Raw genomic sequence first — 24,304 nt, forward strand, 5'->3', positions numbered from 1 at the left:
GTTTATTTGCTGTTATGTACTTCTACAATTACAGCAACTTATTTAAATTCAAGATGGAATGAATGTATTCTTTCCAAAAGTAAGTTAAGCAAGATATCATATAACGAAACCGTGTGTTACATGTTTTTTATTATACTCATTGTTCATAACACTTTTGTATATATTTAGATTTATCGTTTCCTGCAGTCATACCTCGTGGTATTTATGGCGACTTAGAAAATGCTAATTTGATTCAAAAAAATTTGTTGGGATTCAATGATGTTAACAATTGATGGATCGGAAATGAGAGCTATTAATTGGAACACATTTTTAATAAATGAAAAACTTTTAAATGCATTTCATATTATTTTAACTTTCCGTAGACTGGATATATTCGTAAGCATATATTTATTAAAGACTTTGAAATTAGTAAATGGTAATAACATGTATTTAAAGTACAATTTCGACATAAAAAAACATTTACAAGTATATTATATTAAATTCACTAGAATATTCAATTTATAAAAGTATATTAATAAAGAATTAAAAACACTGTACTTAGAAAGAAGAGAAAACTCTACTGAAAGTTGTTTTTGAATCATCCGTAAAAGTCGCTCAAAAATTCTAAGCAAGGACTCTGTTGTGCCGTCAAAATGTGTAGCAATTGAAAATCACGGACAATGTCATGTAAATCACATAAGAAAAATGGCTGCTAGTTACGGTTGGGATTGGGGACCAGTTTTTCCGTTCATAAGTATTTAGTAAACTGAGTGACATTGCAGCAACTCTAACAATATTAGATAATTTTCCGTCACAAAGTTAAACATTTTGTGTAGGAAAGCATTTTACAATATTTGAGTCACAAATATTGCTGTTGACATTATAAAAACAAATCGTTCTTGGCAAATAGTTACGTCAGTATTTTATAAAATTGTTGGTACAAAGGATATAGATATCATAGAGCTTCTGTACATAGGATGTTTTTAAGCAAAATACCATTCAAACAGTAGCGTTGTTAATAGTTCAAACGTCGTAAACAATTCTGTTCATTTAAGTGTAACAACGCTGAATGTCCCTTTCGTAAGTATAATTATTAGCAAAAAAAAATATGGTTTAAAACTTATGCTCGCCTTTTTCTATTCAAGGATACAGTGGAACTGTAGTGGCTTAATTGGTTATGGTAAAGAAAAGCTGTACGAGTTATAAGTAAATGTAGTAAGTGGCAAAGACTCGATAGAGCAAAAAAAGAAAATTGGCTCGAACACTGTGAAACTAGTAAGAGATTGATTTAAACATGGAAGAAGTTTTAAAATCAACGGAGTTTCTACATTCGCGAAAGGAAGTAATTGAATTCCTTCAAGTATATGTCCAGAAAAAACTATCTTCACAAAAGAAAATTAAGTATTTGCTTAAATATTCTAAAGAAAGTCATATGAATCATATGAACTACAAGTTAGGTATGGTGGCGTTTATGAGTCAGATTTATTCCATGATTTAGCTGATGAATATGGCATTATGATTTAGCAAGATTTTATGCTTGCATGCAATATGTATTCAGCAACAAAATCATTCTTTAGAAACGTGAAAGTAGAAGTTACTCAAAATATGTAAAGATTGAAACATCATCCCAGTATTGTGCTTATATAAATACGACTATTTCAAACTTGACATTGATACAATCAAACCTGCTGTATTAATTTTTTATCGAACAAGATCTTATATCCAGTCCAAATGGATTTCACAATGAAGAAGAAAGTTCTTACTCAAATTTATACGGAGATGATAACTAATTTAAAAGTTTGCAATAGTGAATTAATATTACGAGTACGGCTAACGTTTTATTAACTATTTCTATCAGTCATCATTATAACTACTAACTATATTGACAGATTGGACATAACACAATATCGAACCACTAGATTCGCTTCCGAATACGGATTACAAATATTACCCTCTGTATACACATGGCTGTCAGCTACAAAAAATCTAAGCGATCTAAAATTGAACAGTCCGTTCATGACACATCGTCAGTATTTAATAAATGGATTTAATTACATGTCCAACCAAATATTGCACAAGTTTGTAAAACTAAAAATTGGAAATTCTCTGCAAAACTTGACGACTTACATTTATTTGAGTCAAATTGCACAATTAGTCTCAATTAAAGTGCAAATGGAATTCTATCGGCAAATGGAAAGTTTATTCAATGTTGAAGGAGAAGGTATGACGATGGACGCTTTGTATTGGCAGCTTAATGATGTTTGGCAAGCTCCTTCGTAGTCACCGATAGGTGACAAATACGCTCGGTGCATATACTGTTTTCATATGTAAATATTGATTGCGAAGTGAAATGTTTACCTGATTTTTTTGACAGATTTCAAAGGATGTTGGAAAATATTGCATTTATTATGTTAAATAGTTTTTACTCCTATGACTATAACCTCACGTTTAAATGGAACTGATGAGCTCATTATACATATTGTATCTGATTTACTTGAGAATTTCATGAATTTCAATATCGACATGGTATTTTACGAGTGGAAAAATTCAATGGCTACTAATACTATTCAACTAAAAAACGTAACTATGGTTAATTGTAATATGGATAAACTCTAATGACCTATTCACCTAATATATTTTTAACTTGAAGGGATTTAATGAATCTAAGCCAAGTACACTGATTGCAAAATTGATAAAATTTTGCATGAAGCTGGATGTGTAGCTGGAACATCATCAAGACAAAATTGTCTAATTGTATCATAAAAATTGCTTCAGATAATTATATTTATCTCTAACCGTTAACGGAAGTTACTGTAAGCATTTGAAATTTGGGATCTAAAACACAAATGAATATTCATATTTTCTAGATAAATATCAGTTTCAGTTCGATTATAAATAAATCAAAGTTTGTTATCGAAATCACTTCCAAAAATATAGCAATACTCGTTTGACTAGAGAAAGGCAGCATAGCAGGTCGATTCTCCAAAAATAGCTTCCATATTTTGCACGGCAAGGAAACCGTAATTTTGAAAACCGGTCAACCATTAACACTAGAAGACGTAACAAAATATTTAATCGTAACGTCTCTCTAAAATTGTCGTAGATAAATTTGCAAAATGAATTTAATCACACATGCATTTAGCGTGATTACTATTGATACTAAGAAGCTTTAATAAAACACTGCTTCTTTACCCTTTGCTTCTTCTCTTTTTCTCTGACTATTTCGTACTCTCTTTGCAATTACAAGCCATAAAGCACGATTTAGACACGGTTCGCCTATTATTCCTAACCCGGGTCGCCTGATAAAGGGGCATCTTTCTTGCATGCCTCTCTCTGCAATCCTTTGAACCGTAGAAGAGACTTCGGACCCTGAAATTAACCTTCGTACTTGGAAGTTTATTTTTATGGTTCCTCTGCCCCCTCGAAAAGCAAAATCGTTGTACATCGATAATCACAGCATATGCCGTTGAAAAGTTTTGTAATTTTGGAATGTTCGAAAAAGAAAAAACAACATAATTATTAGACTCGTAAAGCAAGTAGAGTAATTTGCTTAAAAGCTGATAATGAAAATCTCGTTGCGTTTCTGAGTTTGGCCGATAATGAGGCTTGCCTCGATCGCAAACGAAATTTCCTCTGAATGATCACTGGCGTACAGGATAAGCGATGATCGGCCGAGCCCTTCAAATTGGTTGTGTAATCAATTGTCTATATAGACGAAATCCTCTCTGGGATCGAACGCGAAAAAAAGGCAGGGTTGCGAACGGCTTAATTAAATTTGATAGAAAGCTGTATGGGTGTAGCAAGCCTTTTCTGAGTAGGGAGGATATATATCGCTTGCTGCTCGAGTGCGTGAATAATGGCGCGTGTTGCGCGGGAATATGGTATTTGGCAGGGTTAAAAAATTGCGCGTGCGAGCGATGCATATAAAGCTCCCTGCGCGAGTGTAATCAAGTGTTTGGTAAATTATTGCGCGTGGTTATATTGTCTTATCTACACTCGTAATTCAAAATTATTCGCTGATTTATTCCATCCTCGCGATGAAACATTTCATCTCCCGCGAACAATCTAAATTTCGCATTCTCTCTCCTAGCAAACACGAAAGAACGCGAGCCAATGGACTTTGATCGCACCGAAAAGTCATAACTAATCCGTCGAGCAACGCGGAGACCTCCGCGAATACAAAGTCAGGGCACGAGGCCCCCTTTTAACATTTATTTTACATCGTCGGTGCGGCAGGCTGCCAGTGTAACGACCCCACGAGTCCAATAAATTCCAGTCGTTCCGCGGCGCGTCCTATTGGAAATTCATCGGTGAATCGTAAAGTCGGCACGCACGGGGGCGCGGAAAGGGAGAAAAGAGAAGAAATTGACGGCCTGCGCGAACAAATTTCCGCATAGAAAATCCCTGAAAAATCATTCATCAGGCGACACTTTAGCTCGCGTTGACACTGACAAACGCGTACGCGTGACTTTCACTCGAAAACGTATACGTTTACATAGCAGGCGCCGCGCCGCGCCGCTTCGTATATCCTTTAGTAACGTTGCGTGAAGGAATGTGACGCTCTCTCTCTCTGTCTCTCTCTCTCGGTAATTGCTCATTTCGCCGATTCACTTGGAACAAACGCACGACAATAACAACAGGCGGCGTCTGTTTGTGTATCTCATCGACATTCTATACAGGGGGCAAACGTACAAATTGGCCGTAGAAGAGATTTAGTATCTTGAATAGCAAGAAAGAAAAAGACACTTGGAATAAATATCGGATTCGAATCGAATCGCTTCATCGTGCATGTGTGTAGAGAGAGAGAGAGAGAGAGAAACTTGATAAATCAGATATATGGCTATTGTTAAAAGTCAAACTCACGCATCCCTGATTTATCTGTCTGCGGAGGGGTCACTCTCTCTCTCTCTTTCCTTTTTTTCATTCGCAAACATGCGACTCTCATGCATATTGATGCGAGAGGAGAGCCCATGTCGCGCCTAATTATTTGCTTCCCTCGGCCCCGAAACGATCTATGGAGCTGACGTGAGAGGTATGAATTTTTTACTCGCCAGCGAGAGAGGGTTGCAAGAGCCGGACGATGGATTTTATGGCAAGTTGGGCGCAATTTTTTTTTCTTCTTCCCCTTCTCGTCTCTCTTCGCGCGATGGTTTTATTAGCGTGTAGGACGATGTTCCGCGCGAAGTACTTTTTCGAACGCTTCGCGCGTTTCATTCTCAAAACTAATAAATCGACGAGAAAGAAAATGCACAAAGGCAATTTGCGACTTCGAAATTTCAAATGCAAATTCGACACTTTCACCGAATGGCGTGTCTGGCAAAGAGACAGTCGTCCGCGGAGGATACAAATTGATTGTAAAGCCGCCCGTGCAGCGCATAAATAACAATTTGTGCTCACGAGCGCGCGAACGAGGAAGTATGACAATCCAATAAAATTGACTAGGCTGTCCATACGGTCAACTTTGGCGATTATCGAGAGAACGGCGACGCGGGCGCGGTTTCACGCTCGACCCATCGCTTTCATGCGATGCTCTTCGTTCCCATTAATCGGCACAGCCGCTCGGCAATTTTTTTTCTTTTTCGATCGCCCGCGAATTGACGAGGAATCAATCGGAAACGCCTTCCTTCGTTATTTATTCGCGGCGAGCTATGTTTAAGAGTATTACTTTAAAAATAACCGACAGTCAGCGCACGTATCTTCAATAACTTCGTAGCCCCCTTTCGCTCCGTCGTCGTCGTCATCGTCGACACACCGCTCATTTTTTTTTCTCCTCTTGGCCATCACACCGCAGCAGCAGTAGCATAGCAACGGCAGAAGCCCGAAATAACTTAACGCTCCAATTTTCCTCCAGCCGCTCCGCCAACTGGGAATGTTATCTCGGAGAAATGTCATTTTCGACGTCTGCTCATACACGAGTATTTTGTTTTTTAGTGCGCGGAATTTTCCCTCGTGCTACGAAACTCTCGACCTCGTTTCGTCGGGGAATTTCGACCTAGCTACCACTTTTCGCAACAGGAACGTTTGTACATCTTTACACGTAGACGCCCTTTGCATCAAATGTAGTTATACAACTAAGGGAATTCGATGTCACATACGCGAATAAAAGGTGAAATAAGCGGAAATTCGCGTAATGCTTTGACATACTAGCACGAGGAGCGAGCTTCATCTCCTTTTTCGGCAAGTGTGCTTATTTACACGAGGTACAAGATTGTTGGGCTTATGAACATGACCCACAGATGCTAATGCAGTGTTACTGTAAAATTTCAACATTCAGTACGCAGTGCATTCCACATTTACACATTTTTGATGCTCAGCGTCAAATCAGATTGCAAGAAATCACATTCTGCACACTATTTAATTAAGCATTTGAAAAATGAGGCCACAGTAATTGCAATTCTTCGGAGAACAACTCTATAAATTCTCAAGCTGCTTATTTTTTCTCTCCACTGCAGCTTAAAGCGACAAGCCAATAGGGCTGCAGCCATTAAAAACTATTAATGGATCGTCCATTTGCGCGACGGAAAATTACCTTAAGAATTAGTGGGTCTCCAGCCTGCTCACCACACACACACATATACACATCGGTAATCAGAGGGTCAAGCTTTCAAAGCTTAGGTGTTGGGCGTGGCTTGGAAAAGAAAAAAAGGGGGGCCACAAACGAACGCAACTCGTATATAGAAGCGTAATAACGTGAAATTGTTTGCGGCGAAGCACTTGCGAGGGATTTACACCTTGTGATTTGGAATTGAGGTTTTACGAGGAACTTTTTACCCCCCAAAAATTTTATGTTGCTTTCAGGAACAAAAAATTTTTGGTTGAAAGTGTAGCCTGATCGTAAGTTATTTGTGCATGCGCTATTTGCTGTTTTGACGTTGCTCGCTATAGAAAATAAAAATAACTTGTTGATAGTTCACATTTAGATAAATTCATTACAAAAAAAAATTTTTCCATCTGCATGTAAAAATTATTCGAAATTGAACATCACAAACAATGAAAATAGAGAAGAGAAGAAAGGTCTAGTCGATTTGTCCTAATGAAGTATATTGGATGGCTTTGCAGGAGTTGAAGGAGAGCTTCAATTATGGTCTGTTCTACCCGCCGGTGAACGGGAAGGCCGGCAAATTCTTGGACGAGGAACGCAGACTTGGGGATTATCCGTTCAATGGACGCGTTGGATACCTCGAGGTGAGTTTTATCCTATATTATATTTTTCAATTTAGCGTCTCGCCTTTCGAAGCCGTTTGCAAGATAAAAAAGTACCTATCCGCGGCGTAGTTTTGAAAAGGGCCTGTGTTATATTTTGAGCTGCATTGACGCGGCGCAGATAAGCTTGTAGCGGTGTAGTGAAATAGTCTATTTGCGTCGAAAAAAAAGGGAGACGGCGACGGCACATCGCGGGGGGAGGCGGCCGAGGTCAAGGAGAGAGGGACAAGTCCTGATGTATATGCACCGCGTTTCTTCTTCGCCTCTATACATCGGGCGCTTTAAACTTTCATGCCGCGCGCGGATGCTGGTTTGCCTTGTCGTCGTCGTCGTCGCCATCGTCGTTTCTCTCTTTTTCTCTCTCTCTCTCTCTCTCTCTCTCTCTCTCTCTCTCTCTCTCTCTCTCTCTCTCTCTCTCGCTCTCGCTCTCTCTCTCTCTTACTTTCTTCTCTTGGTGCGGGTGGGAGGAACTTTTTTGTTTGTTTTTTTTTCTTCATAGACGCGTCTCGTGACATTGAAGGTATGTTAAATGTTATGCGGATGATTATTTTTTTGACGCAATAGCAAGTGTATTTATAAAAGTACATTAAAAGTCTGATTAAATTGTTTGTTGCAAACATCTCTTAGGTTTTACGATTCGACGCGTTTATATTGTTTACCTATTCAATCAGGTTTAAAGTTTATGAAAATTAATATGTTTGTGATTTCATTAGCTCGCATATTCCAAGAGTAAACAGCTGTATTTATCAAAATAAAATGCGTGCACAGATCGCTTAATTTATTTAATAGTTTTCGCCGGCGATAACGAAATAATAGCCTTCGTCAACAAATCAAAGCGCGAATCAAAATGTCAGATGAAAAGTCATTATAGAGCGACACTGAAAGAGCGCGATCATAAAAACGCAGAGCGCGGGCAAATAAACGAGATGTCGAGTATAATGTATGTCTGTCTGTGTGTGTGTGTGTGTGTGTGTGTGTGTGTGTGTGTGTGTGTGTGTGTGTGTGTGTGTGTGTGTGTGTGTGTGTGTGTGTGTGTGTGTGTGTGTGTGTGTGTGTGTGTGTGTGTGTGTGTGTGTGTGTGTGTGTGTGTGTGTGTGTGTGTGTGTGTGTGTGTGTGTGTGTGTGTGTGTGTGTGTGTGTGTGTGTGTGTGTGTGTGTGTGTGTGTGTGTGTGTGTGTGTGTGTGTGCATGCGCACGTGTGTGCACATATCAAGGCAACGATCGTAGAACTGAACAGCTGATCGTCGATTCCCACCCTTTATACCCATTATCCTCAATTGCTGCTCTCTCTTTCTCTCTTGCTGAGTGAGTATTGCGAGCGTGCGCGCACAAGCGAGAGATAGAGAGGGAGAGAGAGAGAAGAAAAACGTACGCACGTGAGCGGCTAACGAGTTCTAGATGCGGTTTCCTTGCGTAATCGAACGTCGCTTCCGTCATCTCGATTACCAGCGAGCGCGAGCAAAGCACTTAGCCGAGCTAGTGTAAGATGGAGATGAGATACCCCTACGATTAACGTTCCCCTCCTATGTACCATACTTTCTGCTCGTGTTTTGTTATTGTTGATGCTGCTGCTGCTGCTGCTGCTGCTACTCCCTTCTGCCTAATGCCACTAATTTTCTTCCGCCTCTTCGACCCTGTTTTTCTCTTCTTCTTTGTCGATTTGGCTGATGCTATGTTTAGCAAAGGGATGATTGGCTTCGAGAGGGGCATAGTTTCCTCGTTTTATTTTTTGCAAATTGAGTGTGTTTATAAGGATGGGAATGGAGTTGCTCGAACTGAAGAATTACTCGATCAAAAGACTCATAGAGATTTTCAATAAATTTTACATTTTTTATCGAGTTTTGCATATTTTACCTCAAAGTAACATTCGTCATTGATATGAAATAACAAGAAACTAAAGCTCAATCTTCGACAACTTAAATCTTAAAAATGATCATTATAAAGCAAAATTGATATCCAGATAGTTTTTTTCTTGTTTATCGTACAATTTAAATATTTTTAAGAAACAACTGAAAATTTATTTTTTTTTTAATTAGGAAATCGTTAAAATTTTGATATTATTCTCGAACATTGGGACACTATTGCAGGGAATTCTTATGTCCCATTTTTTTTTTCGTTTACTTTTCATCACATATACTTTATGCTATTAAACTTAAAGTAACTTGAGTGGTGATTTTAAATTTTGATAAGTAACCGAAGCTTAATTTTGTGTAAAAATCACGCGGAATTGATAAAAGTCTTAAAAGTCTGCTACCCCCACGTAAAAAACCAGGTGTAAATTATACAAATGGGATGATTAAGTCATAGTAAAAAGTCGAAATTTAATATAAGTTTTCGAATTTATTTCAAATGTTAATTAAGTGACCTATGAAGGTATAGTAACAAATATTGATAGTGAAAAGAAAATTGTCGAGTTACAAGATCGTGTAAATGAGTAGAAATAAATCTGAAAGACCAACCTCTTACTATTGTCTGGAGAAAACGATTGAATTCTCCAATTCAAATGACTCATAAGCGAACTCGCAACGATCTCTACTTCCGATTCTCAATTCTGATCATCGGTATTCGCCGGTTTACTTTGATCTTCTTGCGGCTTTCAAAAATTTCTAAATTTTCTGGCTGGGACCTCAAATCTCAAATCAAGCTTTCGAACATTTCTGCTCTCCCAATACTGCACGAAATGCGCAATTGTTTATCTGAAACTTTGAACCTCCCCCCCCGCAAAATTCAGTACTTTCTGATTCTTCAAATACGTCAGCGGATAACTCAACGCTTACAAGCCTAATCGGAAACGGATGCTCGTGTTACCGAGTATAAAACTTCACACGTACCGATTAACGTTAACTTACGTATCAATTTCAATACGTCACTTGGCTCATTCGCCATATATAACAAATGGACAGTCACGCTGCAGTTATTCCAAACTTACTCTACGTAAGCAGTCTAAACTAAATAATCGTATCATCAAAGCCGGACTCAACCGAGGTGTGAACGCACGTGCGCATGTGCGTCGTTTGTAACACAATACACTCAGCGAAAGAGGTCAGACTTCGATTTTCAAATAAAACATGATAAATAGATAAACCTGCCTTATTTCAAATCGTTGCCTGCCTGCATATTTTAAACTTGATTAACAAGACGAAATCGATACTGGTTCAAATGAAATTACGTCTTTGAACTTCTAACTTTAGGAATTGTGCAAAAATCTTTGCAGAGCTTTAAATGCACCGCCGTGTAAAGACAACAATGTGCAAACGTTTTCGTTAACATCAAAGTATTATTGTCGTTAAAAACCCATTCATCAAAACTGCAAATAAAGTGCAAATCCCACCAATCATGCAAATTCCTAGCAGCCCTCGTATTCTGAAAACAAAAAACGCTAACACAAGTGTGCATTCTTTTACGTTTTTTCCCCTCGCCAGTTGTGCTGGAATTTCCCATGAAATTCGTGGCAGAACTTGGTGTCAAGTATCATCAGTGAAAATTGATTTCCTTATTCCCGGGGCGTTGCGACGACGACGGCGGTGGCGGCTTTGCGTCGACACCTGCGGCTGTCATTTGGTTCAAAGAGAGATCGCGTGCAAAACGTGCTTCTTCTTCTTCGTTGTTTCTTTTTTGCTTTTACCCTCGTTAAACCACCAAGAGAGAAATGATACGGTAGCGCATGCCGCGCGCTTGGAGAACAAAGAGCCGATCCTCGGACTCGCGTTGTTTATTTTTCATCTCCTGAAAGCGTTTCTTTACTGTTACGCTCTCTCTCTCTCTCTCTCTCTCTTCTCCTCTCTCTCTCTCTCTCTCTCTCTCTCTCCTCTCACTCTCTCTCTCTCTCTCTCTCTCTCTCTCTCTCTCTCCTCTCTCTCTCTCTCTCTCTCTCTCTCTCTCTCTCCTCTCTCTCTCTCTCTCTCTCTCTCTCTCTCTCTCTCTCCTCTCTGCCAAGGCGCTTCATTGCCATCGATATACCCATCTGTCTATCTGGTTTTCTGACGTTTTCCCGCGATGTGTGTATTTCTGGTACGAAACTCGGATTATTCCGGGCTAATAATGCAGGTATTTGAATATAACGTCCAAAAATTTGCCTAGCTCTGCGTATATTCAGCCCGCCGAAAGTAAAATGATGGATATGCGATGAGCAAGTACGTGCAGTTGAAATCCCAATGGACTTGAAGCAAATATCAGTGTAAAATACTGAAACTACGTTCGTTGCAGCAACAAGATGAACTAAAAAATTATATTCGAAAGCGACGGCGAGAATATGTATGTACGGCATGCTTCGTAGGTATACAAAGAGAAAAGTGCATTGTACCCTAGTTGGTCGCTGAAAGCCTTGCTACAGTGTCTCTCATGGTCCATCGGGCTACCGGGCGTGTTTGTCTAACGGTATAAACGTGCCTCTCTCTCTCTCTCTCTCTCTCTCTCTCTCTCTCTCTCTATCTATCTCAGTTATGGGAGCATTTCGTATGAAATTTCCATCGACGTCCAAGCTATTAGGGAGAGTCTCTCTCTTGAGAGATACATTGCCAAGTGGCGTCCGCGTGCTAAATACGCGCGCGTGACTCGGCACGCGGTGCAAAAGAGCGCAGAACGGGATTCGGTATTTGAATATAAGCGGGCTCGTAAAACTGACGGGCTCGCATTTTCGGAGACGAAGGGAGACCGACGGCCGCGTCCATTAAAAATCGACGATCGCAGTCCCGACGACTGGTCGCGGCGCGCGCGAGCGTTCGTCAATCAACGAATCTCTCTCGCGGCGGCCATTAAAGTCCAAAGTAGCATAGGCGCGCTTACGCACGCTCGCCGATGGTATCGTGCCTACCGTTATTGTCGCGGCGAGCAACAACTGGAGCGCGCGCGTTCGATACTGCAAGAGGGAGAAAGAAATGCCGTCCGAGGAGCCTACAGCTGCTTCTCTTTATTTGCATTGTTGCGCGGGGAAAGCCTCGCTTTCTTTCTTTCGCGAATGACGTAAGATGGCTTTGCAGCCAGGGCTATGAAAAGAGATGATTTACACTACTACTCGCATTATGCGCTTTCCTAGCTGCAGCAGTATTTGCAGAATGCCCGCGCGCATTATACTGTTAGTCGAAATGCCAACGGAAATTCCCCTGGCAATTGATCTTTCGCCGATACGCTAAATCAATATAGCAGCACGGCTAATGTCCCTCTCATCCCTTATTCAAAGAGTCGCGTCGCGCACATACACCTACATGCGTATACGAGGAGGTCGGCGTTTTATGGCGAGGACGGTATTTACGCGCGAGACATTTTTACGGCTGGACGTATGTGTTGGCTGAACGTTCGTTTGCTTTTTCTTTTCTTCCAGCTCAAGTACAAGAGGCGCGTTTACAAGATGCTGCACCTCGACGAGAAGCAGCTGAAAGCAATGCACACGAGGACCAATCTCCGACGACTCCTCGACTACGTAACCAACAGCCAAGTCGAGAAGATAGCCAAGGTGTGCAACAAGGGTCTCGATCCGAATTTTCACTGTCAGGACAGTGGCGGTAAGTCGAAAGAACGACACTGACGCACAGAAAACTCTCGGAAAGCTTGTCCCCCTCCGAATGGACGTGTACGCGTATGCACGTTCGTTGTTGCTGTTGTCCGCGTAACCGTTACGTCGCGTGCCGCGCTATTTCTGCGGTCGCAAAGGCTCGCGAAGGAGAACTCGTCCTTGCACGCGCAGGCACGCGCGCACGCTCCGCGTCAGCAGCAAGGTCGTTGCGCCTAGAAATCGAAAATTCTCGCTTCCGCAGAGACTCCGCTGACGCTGGCAACGACGCTAAAGAAGCCGGCAAAGGTGATAATAGCACTGGTGAACGGTGGCGCGTTGCTGGACTACAGGACGAAGGAAGGCCTGACGGCGATGCATCGAGCGGTCGAGCGTAACAACCTCGAAGCGGTGAAGACGCTGCTCGAGCTCGGCGCCAGTCCCAATTACAAGGACACCAAGGGACTGACGCCGCTCTACTACAGCGTCATCTACAAGACGGATCCGATTCTGTGCGAGACGCTGCTGCACGACCACGCGTCCATCGGTGCCCAGGATCTACAGGGTTGGCAGGAGGTGCACCAGGTAGGTCGGCCTCGTTGTTATCTCCGACTCGGCGCCTCTCCGACTTGCGAACGCTTGCAGGCCTGCCGAAACAATTTGGTCCAGCACTTGGATCATCTTCTGTTCTACGGGGCGGACATGAACGCGCGCAACGCCTCGGGCAACACGCCGCTGCATGTGTGCGCGGTTAACAACACCGACTCGTCGTGCATCAGGCAACTGTTGTTCCGGGGCGCCCAGAAGGACGCGCTGAATTACGCGAATCAGACGCCCTACCAGGTGGCCGTGATTGCCGGCAATATGGAGCTCGCCGACGTCATTAAGAATTACCAGCCCGATGAAGTCGGTGAGTGTTGCTGCAATCTCTTTCCCTTATACTCTTATCACTGGCATTCCATCGTCGTCGTCGTCGTCGTCATCACCATCATCGTCATCATCATCATCATCATCATCATCATCACTACTACTATGATATCAATCGACCAGTATACTTAGTAGCTGTAGTAGTCGTTGGCTTTTTTCCTCCTCATTCATCTCTGTGTTATCGTTGAATGTGTGCGCTGCGTCGTTTGAGATTACGCCGACCTGATCGCCGACTGATTCTATCTGACGCCGCTGTTATGTGCTTTCAACGTGACACACTCTCGATCTACCTCTTCTTGTGTCGATTTGATTTTATCGGTTAATTGCCATGATATGTGCTAATGTTTGTACCTTGATTGCTCTGGCGTCGGCGATAAGGTTAACTTGCAGCGTTTTTTAAGGGAAGACACTCTTATCCTCTTGCTATTGTAAAGTTTGAAGAGAGAAATAAATCAGCGTTTGGACTTCGTTATAGCCGCTGGAGGCAAATCGCACTGCATTCCAGGAAGTAAAATCCGAGATATCTGCGCGCGGTGCGCGCTATATGCAAAAACGGTGGTTTTGCGCGCCGAGTCGCGGAAGAAGTCGGCGATCAATCGCTCGCGTAGGCGGGATATATCTACATATATACACTCGCTCACGTACTTGCATGCGGCATGCGGCATGTGCTATAGTATGCATACGCGCGAGCACGCATGGCATACCAGATTAGATGCTCGTTAGGGATTTGTCGAGAGAGAGAGAGAGAGAGAGAGAGAGAGAGAGAGAGAGAGAGAGAGAGAGAGAGAGAGAGAGAGAGATCGCGGTGCACAGTTAGCCAAAGGGCATCAAGCACTTTGTGACTTTGACGAAGTGTGCCCCATTGCACGCAGCAGCAAAAGCATATATACGAGCCTTTTGTTTTGTTGCGTACCGAAAGAGCTCTTAATATACGTGCTCTACTCTTGCTCTGCGCGTTGAGTAATGATACTATGACGACAATTACGTATCGAGAGAGTGCACACCATGCTCTGCAGGATGATGATGCGCTCCGTAAGGGATATGTGAGTACCAGAGAGAAATGGAATGTGTACCTGGATATCGATCAATTTTAAGAATCTATCGACGTTTACTTCTTACACCTTTTTCTTTCTACGAGCTAGATTCTTCAAATTGTACATAAACTTCTTTTGACGGACAATCTCTTCCTATACCTCTATTACCTTGACTATACTGACCAAATTGTATAGTGTGAATACTTAATCTTGATTCTCTCTATCTGGGCGTTGTAAACTTATGTAACTTAGACTGTAGATAAAAACTTTATATAGTCATATATAATAAGTACAGATTGCATTTATGTCCAAAGTCCAATATCGCTTCAAGTTGTGTAAATGGCTTCATTGGGAGTAAAGTTCAATTCAATTGTTACGTGATTTTATAAAAAAAAATAATCTTCTAGGGATCTCAACTTTTCACGTAAAAATATCGTTTGACAAAAGGTCTTCTTGTCACGAACGAATGGTTGTTATCCCAAGCTCTATTTTTATGGAATCAGAAAAATAGTTTAGTAATACAAAAAGTATAATGTTTGGATGTACATATTGGACATTTGAATCGAAACCAATTGTATGCACAAAGACCGTATCTAATATGTATATTGAATATCGTATCGTAATAATTTGCATATCGAGCTAGCCAATAAAAATGAAGTAAGAAAATGAGCAATCACGAACAAAATAAACGCACAAACGTTACCTACGACTTTGAAGATAAAAAAATCGACTTTTAACTTTGGTCTACGCTGGACTTGCATCTATCTGCACCGTGCTACGTACACCACGAACAATAACAGAATGTAACAGATGAATACGGTCAGAAAAATGAGAAACAACGTAACTAACGTACAGCCTAACAAATGAACAACGTATACCACCTACAAAAAAGGACAATGTGAATAATAATATATAACCAACGACCTGAAACGAGCGAATGATTGATTGTCCGTGCTTTTGATGCTTTGGATTATTATTTCATTTATTTATATATCAGCACAGTCATGGGTAGCAAACCAAGATTTTTATCATTTTAAATTAATTACGATCGCTGAACGAAAAGGTTGTTATCCACGTCTGCGCGAGAACGTGGTGGCGTATGTACGAGTGTGCATTTCTGTCTTGAAGTATTAATATACCCTTATACAAGAGCGATGCGCCTCTTTAAAGAAAAAAGTGCAAGCTTTGTATAATATATCTACTAACACGGCTTAGTCAACGAGCACGCAAAAGTAACGAACTAACTTTGGGACACTTTTGAAAATGAAACGCACTTTGAGCGAACGATATTTAAAAATTCGCTTGGCATCGTATAAAAATTATCTGACGTTGAGCGACCGCCCCTACAGTGCCATTCAAGGGCCCACCACGTTACAACCCGAAGAGGCGTTCGGTGGCATTCGTCGGGCTCTCAACCAGTTGTTCGGCAGGCAATCTCGGCACGTTAACAAGGTTACCGGCAGCGGATTATCATCAGCCACTGACACCGTCGTCGCCAGTCGGAATGTCAACGTCGATGATATCGTCGACGGGCTCGTCCTCGTCGTCGTCGGGTTCGGCCAACAACACATTGACCAGAGGCGAACACTTCGATCCGAGTCGAGCCGTCTCGTCGGCGGATGCATACCTTGGTAGTATGCCCAGGACAGAGTCCCACCACGCATGCCTCAACAGAGTCCCGTCCAATGAGCAACAAGACGCCAGTAGTAGTAACGCGACGCAGGCCAATGCTGCTCCCACGTCCAATAGCAACAGCAACCACAACAACAACAACAACAACAACAACAACAACAACAACAACAACAACACCAATACCATCCAGAGAATTCCGTCCCAGCAGCAGAATGCCGCCCAGCAGAGGCTTGCCTCCGAGTACCAGAGTCCCGCGCAACTTGCCGCGAGGTAAGCGCTTACATTGTCTTTGCTACTGCGGCGGAAGATACACGAACGATCGATTTTCATTGCTTCTCTCGTGCTTTCTTAAACTGAGACTTTCGAAGCTTCCAGCTTGTCAAATATCGCAGAAGCAATTTAGGCCAAACTTGGCGACGTTAAAGTCTGTCGATAAGCGTTACAGATTGGTTCGCAATAGCACTATCTTTCGCCACTTTGCGAACGCTGCCAGCAGCGGCAGCACTCTCTTCTTCCAGTCTTCCTATAATCTTCTTCTCTTTACTTTTGTTTCGTTTGCCGCAATATTCACTTTTTTTATCCCCCCTTTATCCTTTTTCTTTTTTCAACTTTTAAACTTTTATTTTTCTCATGTTTCGCATTGAACAACTTCGCACACTGGTTTACTTGTTTCTTTTTCTTCTGGAAATGTACATCGCCCAAGTTTCCCTCAAATGGTTGCACTTGAAAAACTAAAGTTCGCTAATGAATACGAATCGGTCATCGAGTTACTTTTACTCGCAGGCGAATGCGAAACCGAAGGCCGAATTCCACGTTCAAAGAAAGAAAAACCAGTGTGCGTTCGTCCCACTTCGTGCAACGCTCAGCGTCATCTCATTAATTATTCAACTGCCCTTTGAAAAAAATCCCTTTCCCGTCCCGCGAATCCCTCCGCAATGAATGTCGGACGCGAATCGCGCAAGCAAAGACACTTAAGCGCTCAACCTCTGTATCAAACAATTAATCGGGTTCGCGTGGTCGTCGCGACGAAAAACCAAACATTTAAAGATTATCGAGCGGCGAGCACTATCGGGTCGAGGGCTTGACGAGGCTGCAGGAGCACAGGCTCGAGCTGCAGCACCGACTTGACGCCCATCATGGACCCAACAACAATCGACCTATGGATATGCCACCTTCACCGTCCCCGAGCAGTCGAAGTCTCGCACCATTCAGTTCAGCTAGTAGCAGCCTTTCCGAGGGCAGCAATCAACCGTCCGGTGAAGACTCGGCCAGCATTGTTACAGGTATAAATGCGTTATAATGAGCTGTATTTTTTTTATTCACTTTAAGTTTTTCGACGAATTGTTTTCCCTTTTGAAGAGTTTTCTTTATACGAGAGTCCATCAGCGATTTTTCGCTCTTGGTTTCTTTCAGTAGGCAAGTGTGGGAATTGGTCAGACAGGAACATTTCTGATTCACGTTATACACGTTATATAAGTAAAATTGAAATGATACTACGCTATCGAATCTTAGTAGCTACAAATCAAACGCATGACATAAACTGTTATTGCCTGATATAGAATACTATAATATAACGATCATCACCTAATCAGCACATTAAATTTTTATTTGGCACAAGTCTGGCTAGTTTCAGACACTCGTTCGATTCAATCTTTTTCTTTGATCCCACATTTTTCGACGACTCTGGGAAAAGGACTACGTGATAACTCAGCAGGTACTCGATTGTAATCGTGCAAAAGAGGAGAATGTCTTTTTGTTGGCAGGCTCTTCGTGGGATGAACTTGTTTGTCAAGCTTTTTTATGCAAATGATTATCATGACTATATTATACTTTCTAGACTTTTTTTCCATTTTTTTGCACTAGATCATCTATTATCAATATAATACATAGCTTATAAGTGTAATGTTATTTATATAAATTGATGATTATTATCATAGATGTAATGGTACATTTATTTAGAATTAGAATGCTTCGATAGAAGTTTTTCTTCACCATATTATACTATCTATCAATCATCCACTCACGAGTCATACTCATCAGTTTTAGAATTTCATATAATTTTGCATCATCATTCTTGAAAGACATTCCACATATTGAAAACTTAAAAAAAACATTGTGCATGCGAATAAAAGAATCAATTGTCTCGCGTTAATTTGACGAGGCCTTTAGCAGCAACGCTAAAGAAAAATAAAGAAAGAAATAATATACAAGCTGCGAATTGAACGTTCATCGATTGCTCGGCGTTAGTGTGCAAACGAGCGTGAACGCGTGGTAAATATAGAACTGGATATGTAAGCCCCGTAATCTTGGCGATATCGGTGTGGTGCTGTGCCGCTAATCAGATTCCCCGGCGCGCGCGCACCTAGAGCTCAAGCAGCGGCATGAGCGCACGCACAAAAAAATACCGTATGCTTCTCGCCTTCGTGCGCCAGTATGGCTGTGGCTTCCGCGCGAGTCGCTTCGTTCGGCGGCGTGTCTAGTGAAAGCCGAAAGCCGCGCGATAATGTAATTGTGCGATGACCGAGCAGAAGCAAGCATTACTAACGCGAGTGCGACTTGGGTGTCGCGGGCATTCCTCGCTGTTCCGTTGGTTGTTGCAGACAAGAGTTTGGGAGACACAGCCTCGGATGTGATCAGTGATAGTAGTGGCGTTGGCACGTCGCAGTCGGACACGACCAACAATTCCCTCACGATACCTGGCACTACCGTCGTCTGCGTTGAGCCTTACAACAGCGGCATTCCCGGACATCTTGCTATCGCTCAGGGTGACATACTCGAAGGTCGGTATCTCGCAGGCAGCAGACGCATATTTATGCAGAAGCGGCGGCGGCGGCGCCGCGTGTCGCCGCGTGCGTCATTCGGTTGCGAGAGGCGCGCGCGAGCACGCGAAGAACGACGATCTCGCTTATCGGCTGGCTTATCGCGCTCGTTCCAAATATTCTCCGCGTGGAATTTTCAGCTCGCCTAATCGACAAGTTTCGGAGATTGTCGATCGATTACGAAGCTCTCAAATAATTAATTGGCATTCCGAGGCACGACGAGCAACAACCACGTCTGCTAATTGAAATTTCACTCGTGTCAAGGTAGCGCAATGAACTGTCGCGCGTCGGCGAACGACTGATTGAACGAATCGATCGATCGATCAAACGATCGGGAACTAGCGCCCGCCGACACGCGGCCGAGTTCTCCGTTGTTCCGGCAGCGTCGTCAAAGCGATCGCGTTCGATGCACCGGCAATCAGTCGGAATGCTGCCTACGCGAAAAGCGTTTGCTCTTGAAAGCGAGGCACCGCGTTACGGAGCAGCGCCGGCTCGCGTCGTAATTGTAATTGTTCTCACGGCGAGCGGCGAGAACGGCGCGAATCTCACAATGCGCTATTATTAGCCGCGCGACGGGCGATTCCTCGACGCGCGGGGACGCGCGAGGATTTGGCGGGAGCGATCGAGGAGTAAGGAACAATTGATTGTGTGCACTTCAGTAACGGGAGCGACGGATTGCGGCCTGCTGGAAGGTATGCTTCGCGGGCAAGGCACCGGCTTGTTCCCAGCGCACTGTGTGCAGGAAGTGAGGATGCGCCATGCCGGCAACAACATCTCCATGGGACCTCAAGCGGCGGCCGTAGCACGCGAGGCAGCCGCCACGAGGAATCGTGTACTCGGACGCCGGGAGTCGCAGCACAAGTACTTTGCCACTGCTCCTAGATTAAAGAAACCGTGAGAATTTTGAAAGAAAAGCACACATCGATGAGACACACAAGCATATGCTCGCTTACGTTCAGGCTGGCCTATTGTACCTTCTTGCATTTTTTTTTCATAATTTTTTCTATTCTTTTGGGCTCGCTGACTGATCATTGTAGATGGCGATGCTGACGCCTCTCAAATTTCCCAGTCGAGCTGTGCTTGGCAAACTTGCTTGCTACGTAGCTCGTCAAATAATTTCAGATCCCGTCAGTATCGACAAGTCTGGTCACGAGCATATTGCTGTAGACGTTTGAAGGATGAGGTTTAACCCTCTCATGGTCACGTTGGTCATGTGTCTCGTCAAAAGAGTCGATGTGAAAGGGTTAACACTATCGTAGAATTTATTTTTTTTAATTTTTTTCTCCTAAGCTCTTCCCGTCTAGTCATTCGTTCTTATTGAATAATTTTTGAAAGTCATTTAGGGAAACGTCCGCTGCATACGAGTTTGGATATTCATAGATGTTACTTTATCTATATTAGCTTTTATGCGTAAGAAAGTTGTCCTCGTATATGCCTCAGGTATACTTTGGTATGTCAACTTCAAGCTTTGCCTTATGTTGTAAACAGGCCGTTTTCGCCATACGTACACTCAAAAAGATGGGAGTATACTTAGAACATTTATATATTATATTGCTTGATTGAAACATGGTCGATTTCATAGCAGATTCGATCATTAAACTCCATCAATTAAATGTATTAACTGTGAATGTTTGTTAGATAGGCTCTTTTCTTTTTCATTTTTTTCTTTCGCCACACAAAACAATCACTCTCGAAAAAAGAGAAGAAGTATACTCCCGTCGCGCGCGTATTCGAGCAGACTGACCGAGCGCAGTTTCCAACCGTTCGATTCTAGGATAACATCGGAGCCGCGCACGGTGGTACTGCACCGTTCGCGTAAAGGTTTCGGCTTCGTGTTGCGTGGTGCCAAATCAACGACCAACCTCACTGAGATCACGCTGTCAGCCAGGTATCCGGCTCTACAGTATCTCGACGATGTCGACGAAGGCGGAGTTGCCGATCTGGCTGGTCTTCGTAAGGGTGATTTTCTCATAGCGGTACGTATGCCGATTGGAGACTGCTTTTCGTTGTAAAGGCAACACTTTTAACGCGCGTTGTATAATTTACCATTTTCGTTGCGATTATGCGGCGCGCGGTGAAACTGTGCTTTCACTCACACGAAACATTGTTTCACTTATGAAGTGTTGCGCGAGGCGCGGTGATTTCTCGAAATTACAATAGTCAACATTGCCGAACTCGTAAGTCGAGCGTAACGAGCTTGCGAATTTACCAAAGTGGAATCATCGAAACAGATAAACGGCGAAGACGTGACGACGGCGTTGCACGAGCACGTGGTGGACCTGATAAGGAAAAGCGGCGAATTGGTGCGCATGACAGTGGTGTCACCAGTGCTGAGCCTGCCGAACTCGCAATCGGCGGCGGCGTTGCCGACTAGTCAACCGTTGCAGAGGCAATACGCCACTCTACCGCGGAAAATGAACAACAGCGTGGCCATGGGCGGCACACTCGGCCGCTCGCCCGCACCCATGCCACCACGTCGCGATCCAAAGACTACGCTGAGCGTCGGTCGAGCCCGCGCTCGATCCATGGTTGCTGGCCTAGGTAACTTGCATGCACGCCTCCTTTCTCACTCGTCGCGCGTACTTTGCCGGCCTTAAGAACCAAATATCGTGAATTTCGCGACTAAGGCGGAGCCGAAACGAACGAGAGAGACGAGATGACGCAGGGCTGCGCGAAATCCAATAGCTCCGAGTCCCTTCATCTGAATCAGCAGAACAATCAGCAGAACAATGCCAATCAGAACAATGCGTCGCAGCCACGAGTGGCGAGCATACGCTCAAGGCCGACGTCCAGTCGAATCACAGCTGCGGAACTCGAGGTAGGTCCCGCCGAGGCCCGGCCAACGAATACGCACGTTTTATAAGGGCGAACTCAATCCACATTCGAGGTTGAGAATCGTGTCAGCCACGACACGTACTCGAGCGTATGATCGATTTGTAGAATGCACGTCTGTTATATATAGCGTGAGCATATAGAACGTGATAAATATGTATCGTCGTGTACACGAGACTATTTATAAAGTCCTTTATTTTTATTTTCTTTTCTGTATTTTATACGTTACTTTTTCTCTCGTATACCAGCATTCCTCGATGCATGAAGTGCATGATAAACGCACTCAGAGAACGCGAACTCAGGGAAAAAGTAGCATTCGATTCAACTTTGAATGGCTTTATCCTGTATCGAATAATCGAGAAGACTTAATCGTGTCGCGGCCTATGCAATATTTCTTATGCAAAATCCGTAATAAAAAGTTACACGAAACTTTACGCAAGATACGTCTCTGAGTGCGGTGCTCGCGCAAAGAGAGACACAGAAGAACGGCTTGAGGCAGCGTTGTCTTTTCAGGAATTATTTCAGCGTCAGCAGGGTATCGACAAAGCGGCGGCTATGAATATGAGCATGCACTCGACACCCGCACACTATGGCTCGACGATGACAATGGCGGCTTGTGGCAGCGCGCATTTTGCCACCATAAATCCCAAGTCACATCCGACCACGCCGACCAAGTCCGGTCGGGTGTACGCTAGTGTCGCTGAGATGAAGCGAAAGGGCAAAGTAAGAATGGATAAACGCGAGACGAGAGAAATCACACGTTCGGCTGGAAAATCAAAGCTTCTTTCGGGTCTCGCGGTTATTTATCTTCAACGGACTCTTGGACGACGTCGTATCTAGATCGATGTCGATCCAATCCCGTGGCTGTCGATTTTGCATTTATAGATCGACGATTGCTAATTAATCGGAATTCATATCAAGAATGGCATTGCGCAAGCATTGCGCAACGCAGAGCCGATTATCAGAATTAAGAACGAGAACTATCCGGCCGCATCTGTCGAAGCTTTCGTTTTCCATCGCCCTGAAAAAAATTCTATACAGCTCTTTTCTTTTCCCATTATTTCATCCTTACCCTGCGACCCTCGAACCACCCTTGGACAGGTAAAAACCATTCGCGGCCATATGAAAGCCTGCGAACTCGTAGCATGAGAACTTTTGGTGTGTGTTCGGTTAATGCTGGGTGTTTTTTTTTTGCATGCTTTTCTGTTTTAGCCGAGTTTGAGCAAGTCCCATGATAATCGTGGACAGCTGAGCGGATTACGCACCGAGGAAGACTACTTGTATTATTGAGCCACTGCCGTCACGACAATGTGCTTGTACATAAAACCGATGCGATTTTTCATGCTGGTTAAAATCTCAAATCATCATAAGTTATCCATTTATACATTTCTCTATAAGTAACTTTTAATTATTAGAACAATTTGCACTGCAGTCAGTACATACAGAGCTATTGAATAGTTTCTATTAGAAGCCTATTAATTGCACAGTAATTGTTTATTGTCGCTACATTACAATTATTTGCTTAGAAATGGTTCAAAATTGTTCAAATATTGTTCGGTAAAGCTCAAACGTCCTCATGTTCATTGAAAACACTTGACATTGAGACTCGAAGGTATTTGAGATTTTGATGCGCATGAGTTGCTCGTGTGTTGCATCCAACTGTGTAGTTGTCTAACACTATGTGTAGCTATTGAGGCATGAACTTAAAGTTCGCTATTAGCTCGCTTATAGATGGTTGATTTAAAATTGTATTATTTCTCTGTGATAGATTAGAAATTGGCATTTTTCTTATTAAGAATAATAACGTTAAGCAATGAATAAATCGAAAATTTCTTGATTAAACAAGATTTACAACAATTTCAATGAAAATTGAATGTTTTGTCATGATAAACGCACAAATACAAAAAGTTTTCTGAATTTAGTTAGATTACACTTAAAGTGGAATGTGATAGAACTGTTACTTTACAGCACAACTCTTGTTTGTCACTAGTTAGGGAATGTAGGTATACTCTATCACTATTCTACGTTAACGTTTGTACATAGTAAAAGTTTCACAATCAACCCTGCATTAATCTATTTTTCCACTTTTGAGATTTCATCTAACCTTTTTAACTAATATTACGGTTTAAGGTTCTTAAGTATTGTTAACAAAATTTTTCTAACTCTACTTCAAATTACTGTGTACATAAAAATTTTCAAAAATCCTTGTCCTAATTGGAAAACATGCCGAAAATCACGCTAGCACGCGACAACGCGACACTGCAACGAATAAAAAGTATCATATGAATTATCGGATACCAAAGTCCAGTAACTACAAGTCCGATTTCGGTTTTTCAAAATCCTATAATTCATATCAGTCAAACTTAGCATTTACAAAGACGCCTAACCTA

The 24,304-nt window shown here is 42.7% G+C and overlaps 1 protein-coding gene across 11 annotated transcripts in view; it reads left to right on the top strand.

Moving 5' to 3' along the window:
- Positions 1–24,304, top strand: part of LOC131671762 (SH3 and multiple ankyrin repeat domains protein 2) — a 55,709-nt gene that overhangs the window by 25,229 nt on the left and 6,176 nt on the right. For 6 of the 11 annotated variants that reach the window (XM_058948440.1, XM_058948441.1, XM_058948446.1 and 3 more), the window contains 12 exons: positions 7,039–7,164; positions 12,503–12,683; positions 12,936–13,255; positions 13,316–13,580; positions 15,981–16,533; positions 17,311–17,546; positions 18,864–19,043; positions 19,742–19,976; positions 20,836–21,058; positions 21,314–21,623; positions 21,710–21,900; positions 22,428–22,637. In XM_058948440.1, the coding sequence (XP_058804423.1) occupies positions 7,039–7,164; positions 12,503–12,683; positions 12,936–13,255; positions 13,316–13,580; positions 15,981–16,533; positions 17,311–17,546; positions 18,864–19,043; positions 19,742–19,976; positions 20,836–21,058; positions 21,314–21,623; positions 21,710–21,900; positions 22,428–22,637 (3,030 nt within the window). The remainder of the gene's footprint in view (positions 1–7,038; positions 7,165–12,502; positions 12,684–12,935; positions 13,256–13,315; positions 13,581–15,980; positions 16,534–17,310; positions 17,547–18,863; positions 19,044–19,741; positions 19,977–20,835; positions 21,059–21,313; positions 21,624–21,709; positions 21,901–22,427; positions 22,638–24,304) is intronic. The other 5 variants (XM_058948449.1, XM_058948450.1, XM_058948444.1 and 2 more) reach the window with 4 other exon arrangements.

This window comes from Phymastichus coffea, unplaced genomic scaffold, assembly GCF_024137745.1.
Source record: "Phymastichus coffea isolate CEN01 unplaced genomic scaffold, Cenicafe_Pcof_1.1 PCOF00134, whole genome shotgun sequence".
In the NCBI taxonomy this organism is placed as follows: Eukaryota; Metazoa; Arthropoda; class Insecta; order Hymenoptera; family Eulophidae; genus Phymastichus; species Phymastichus coffea.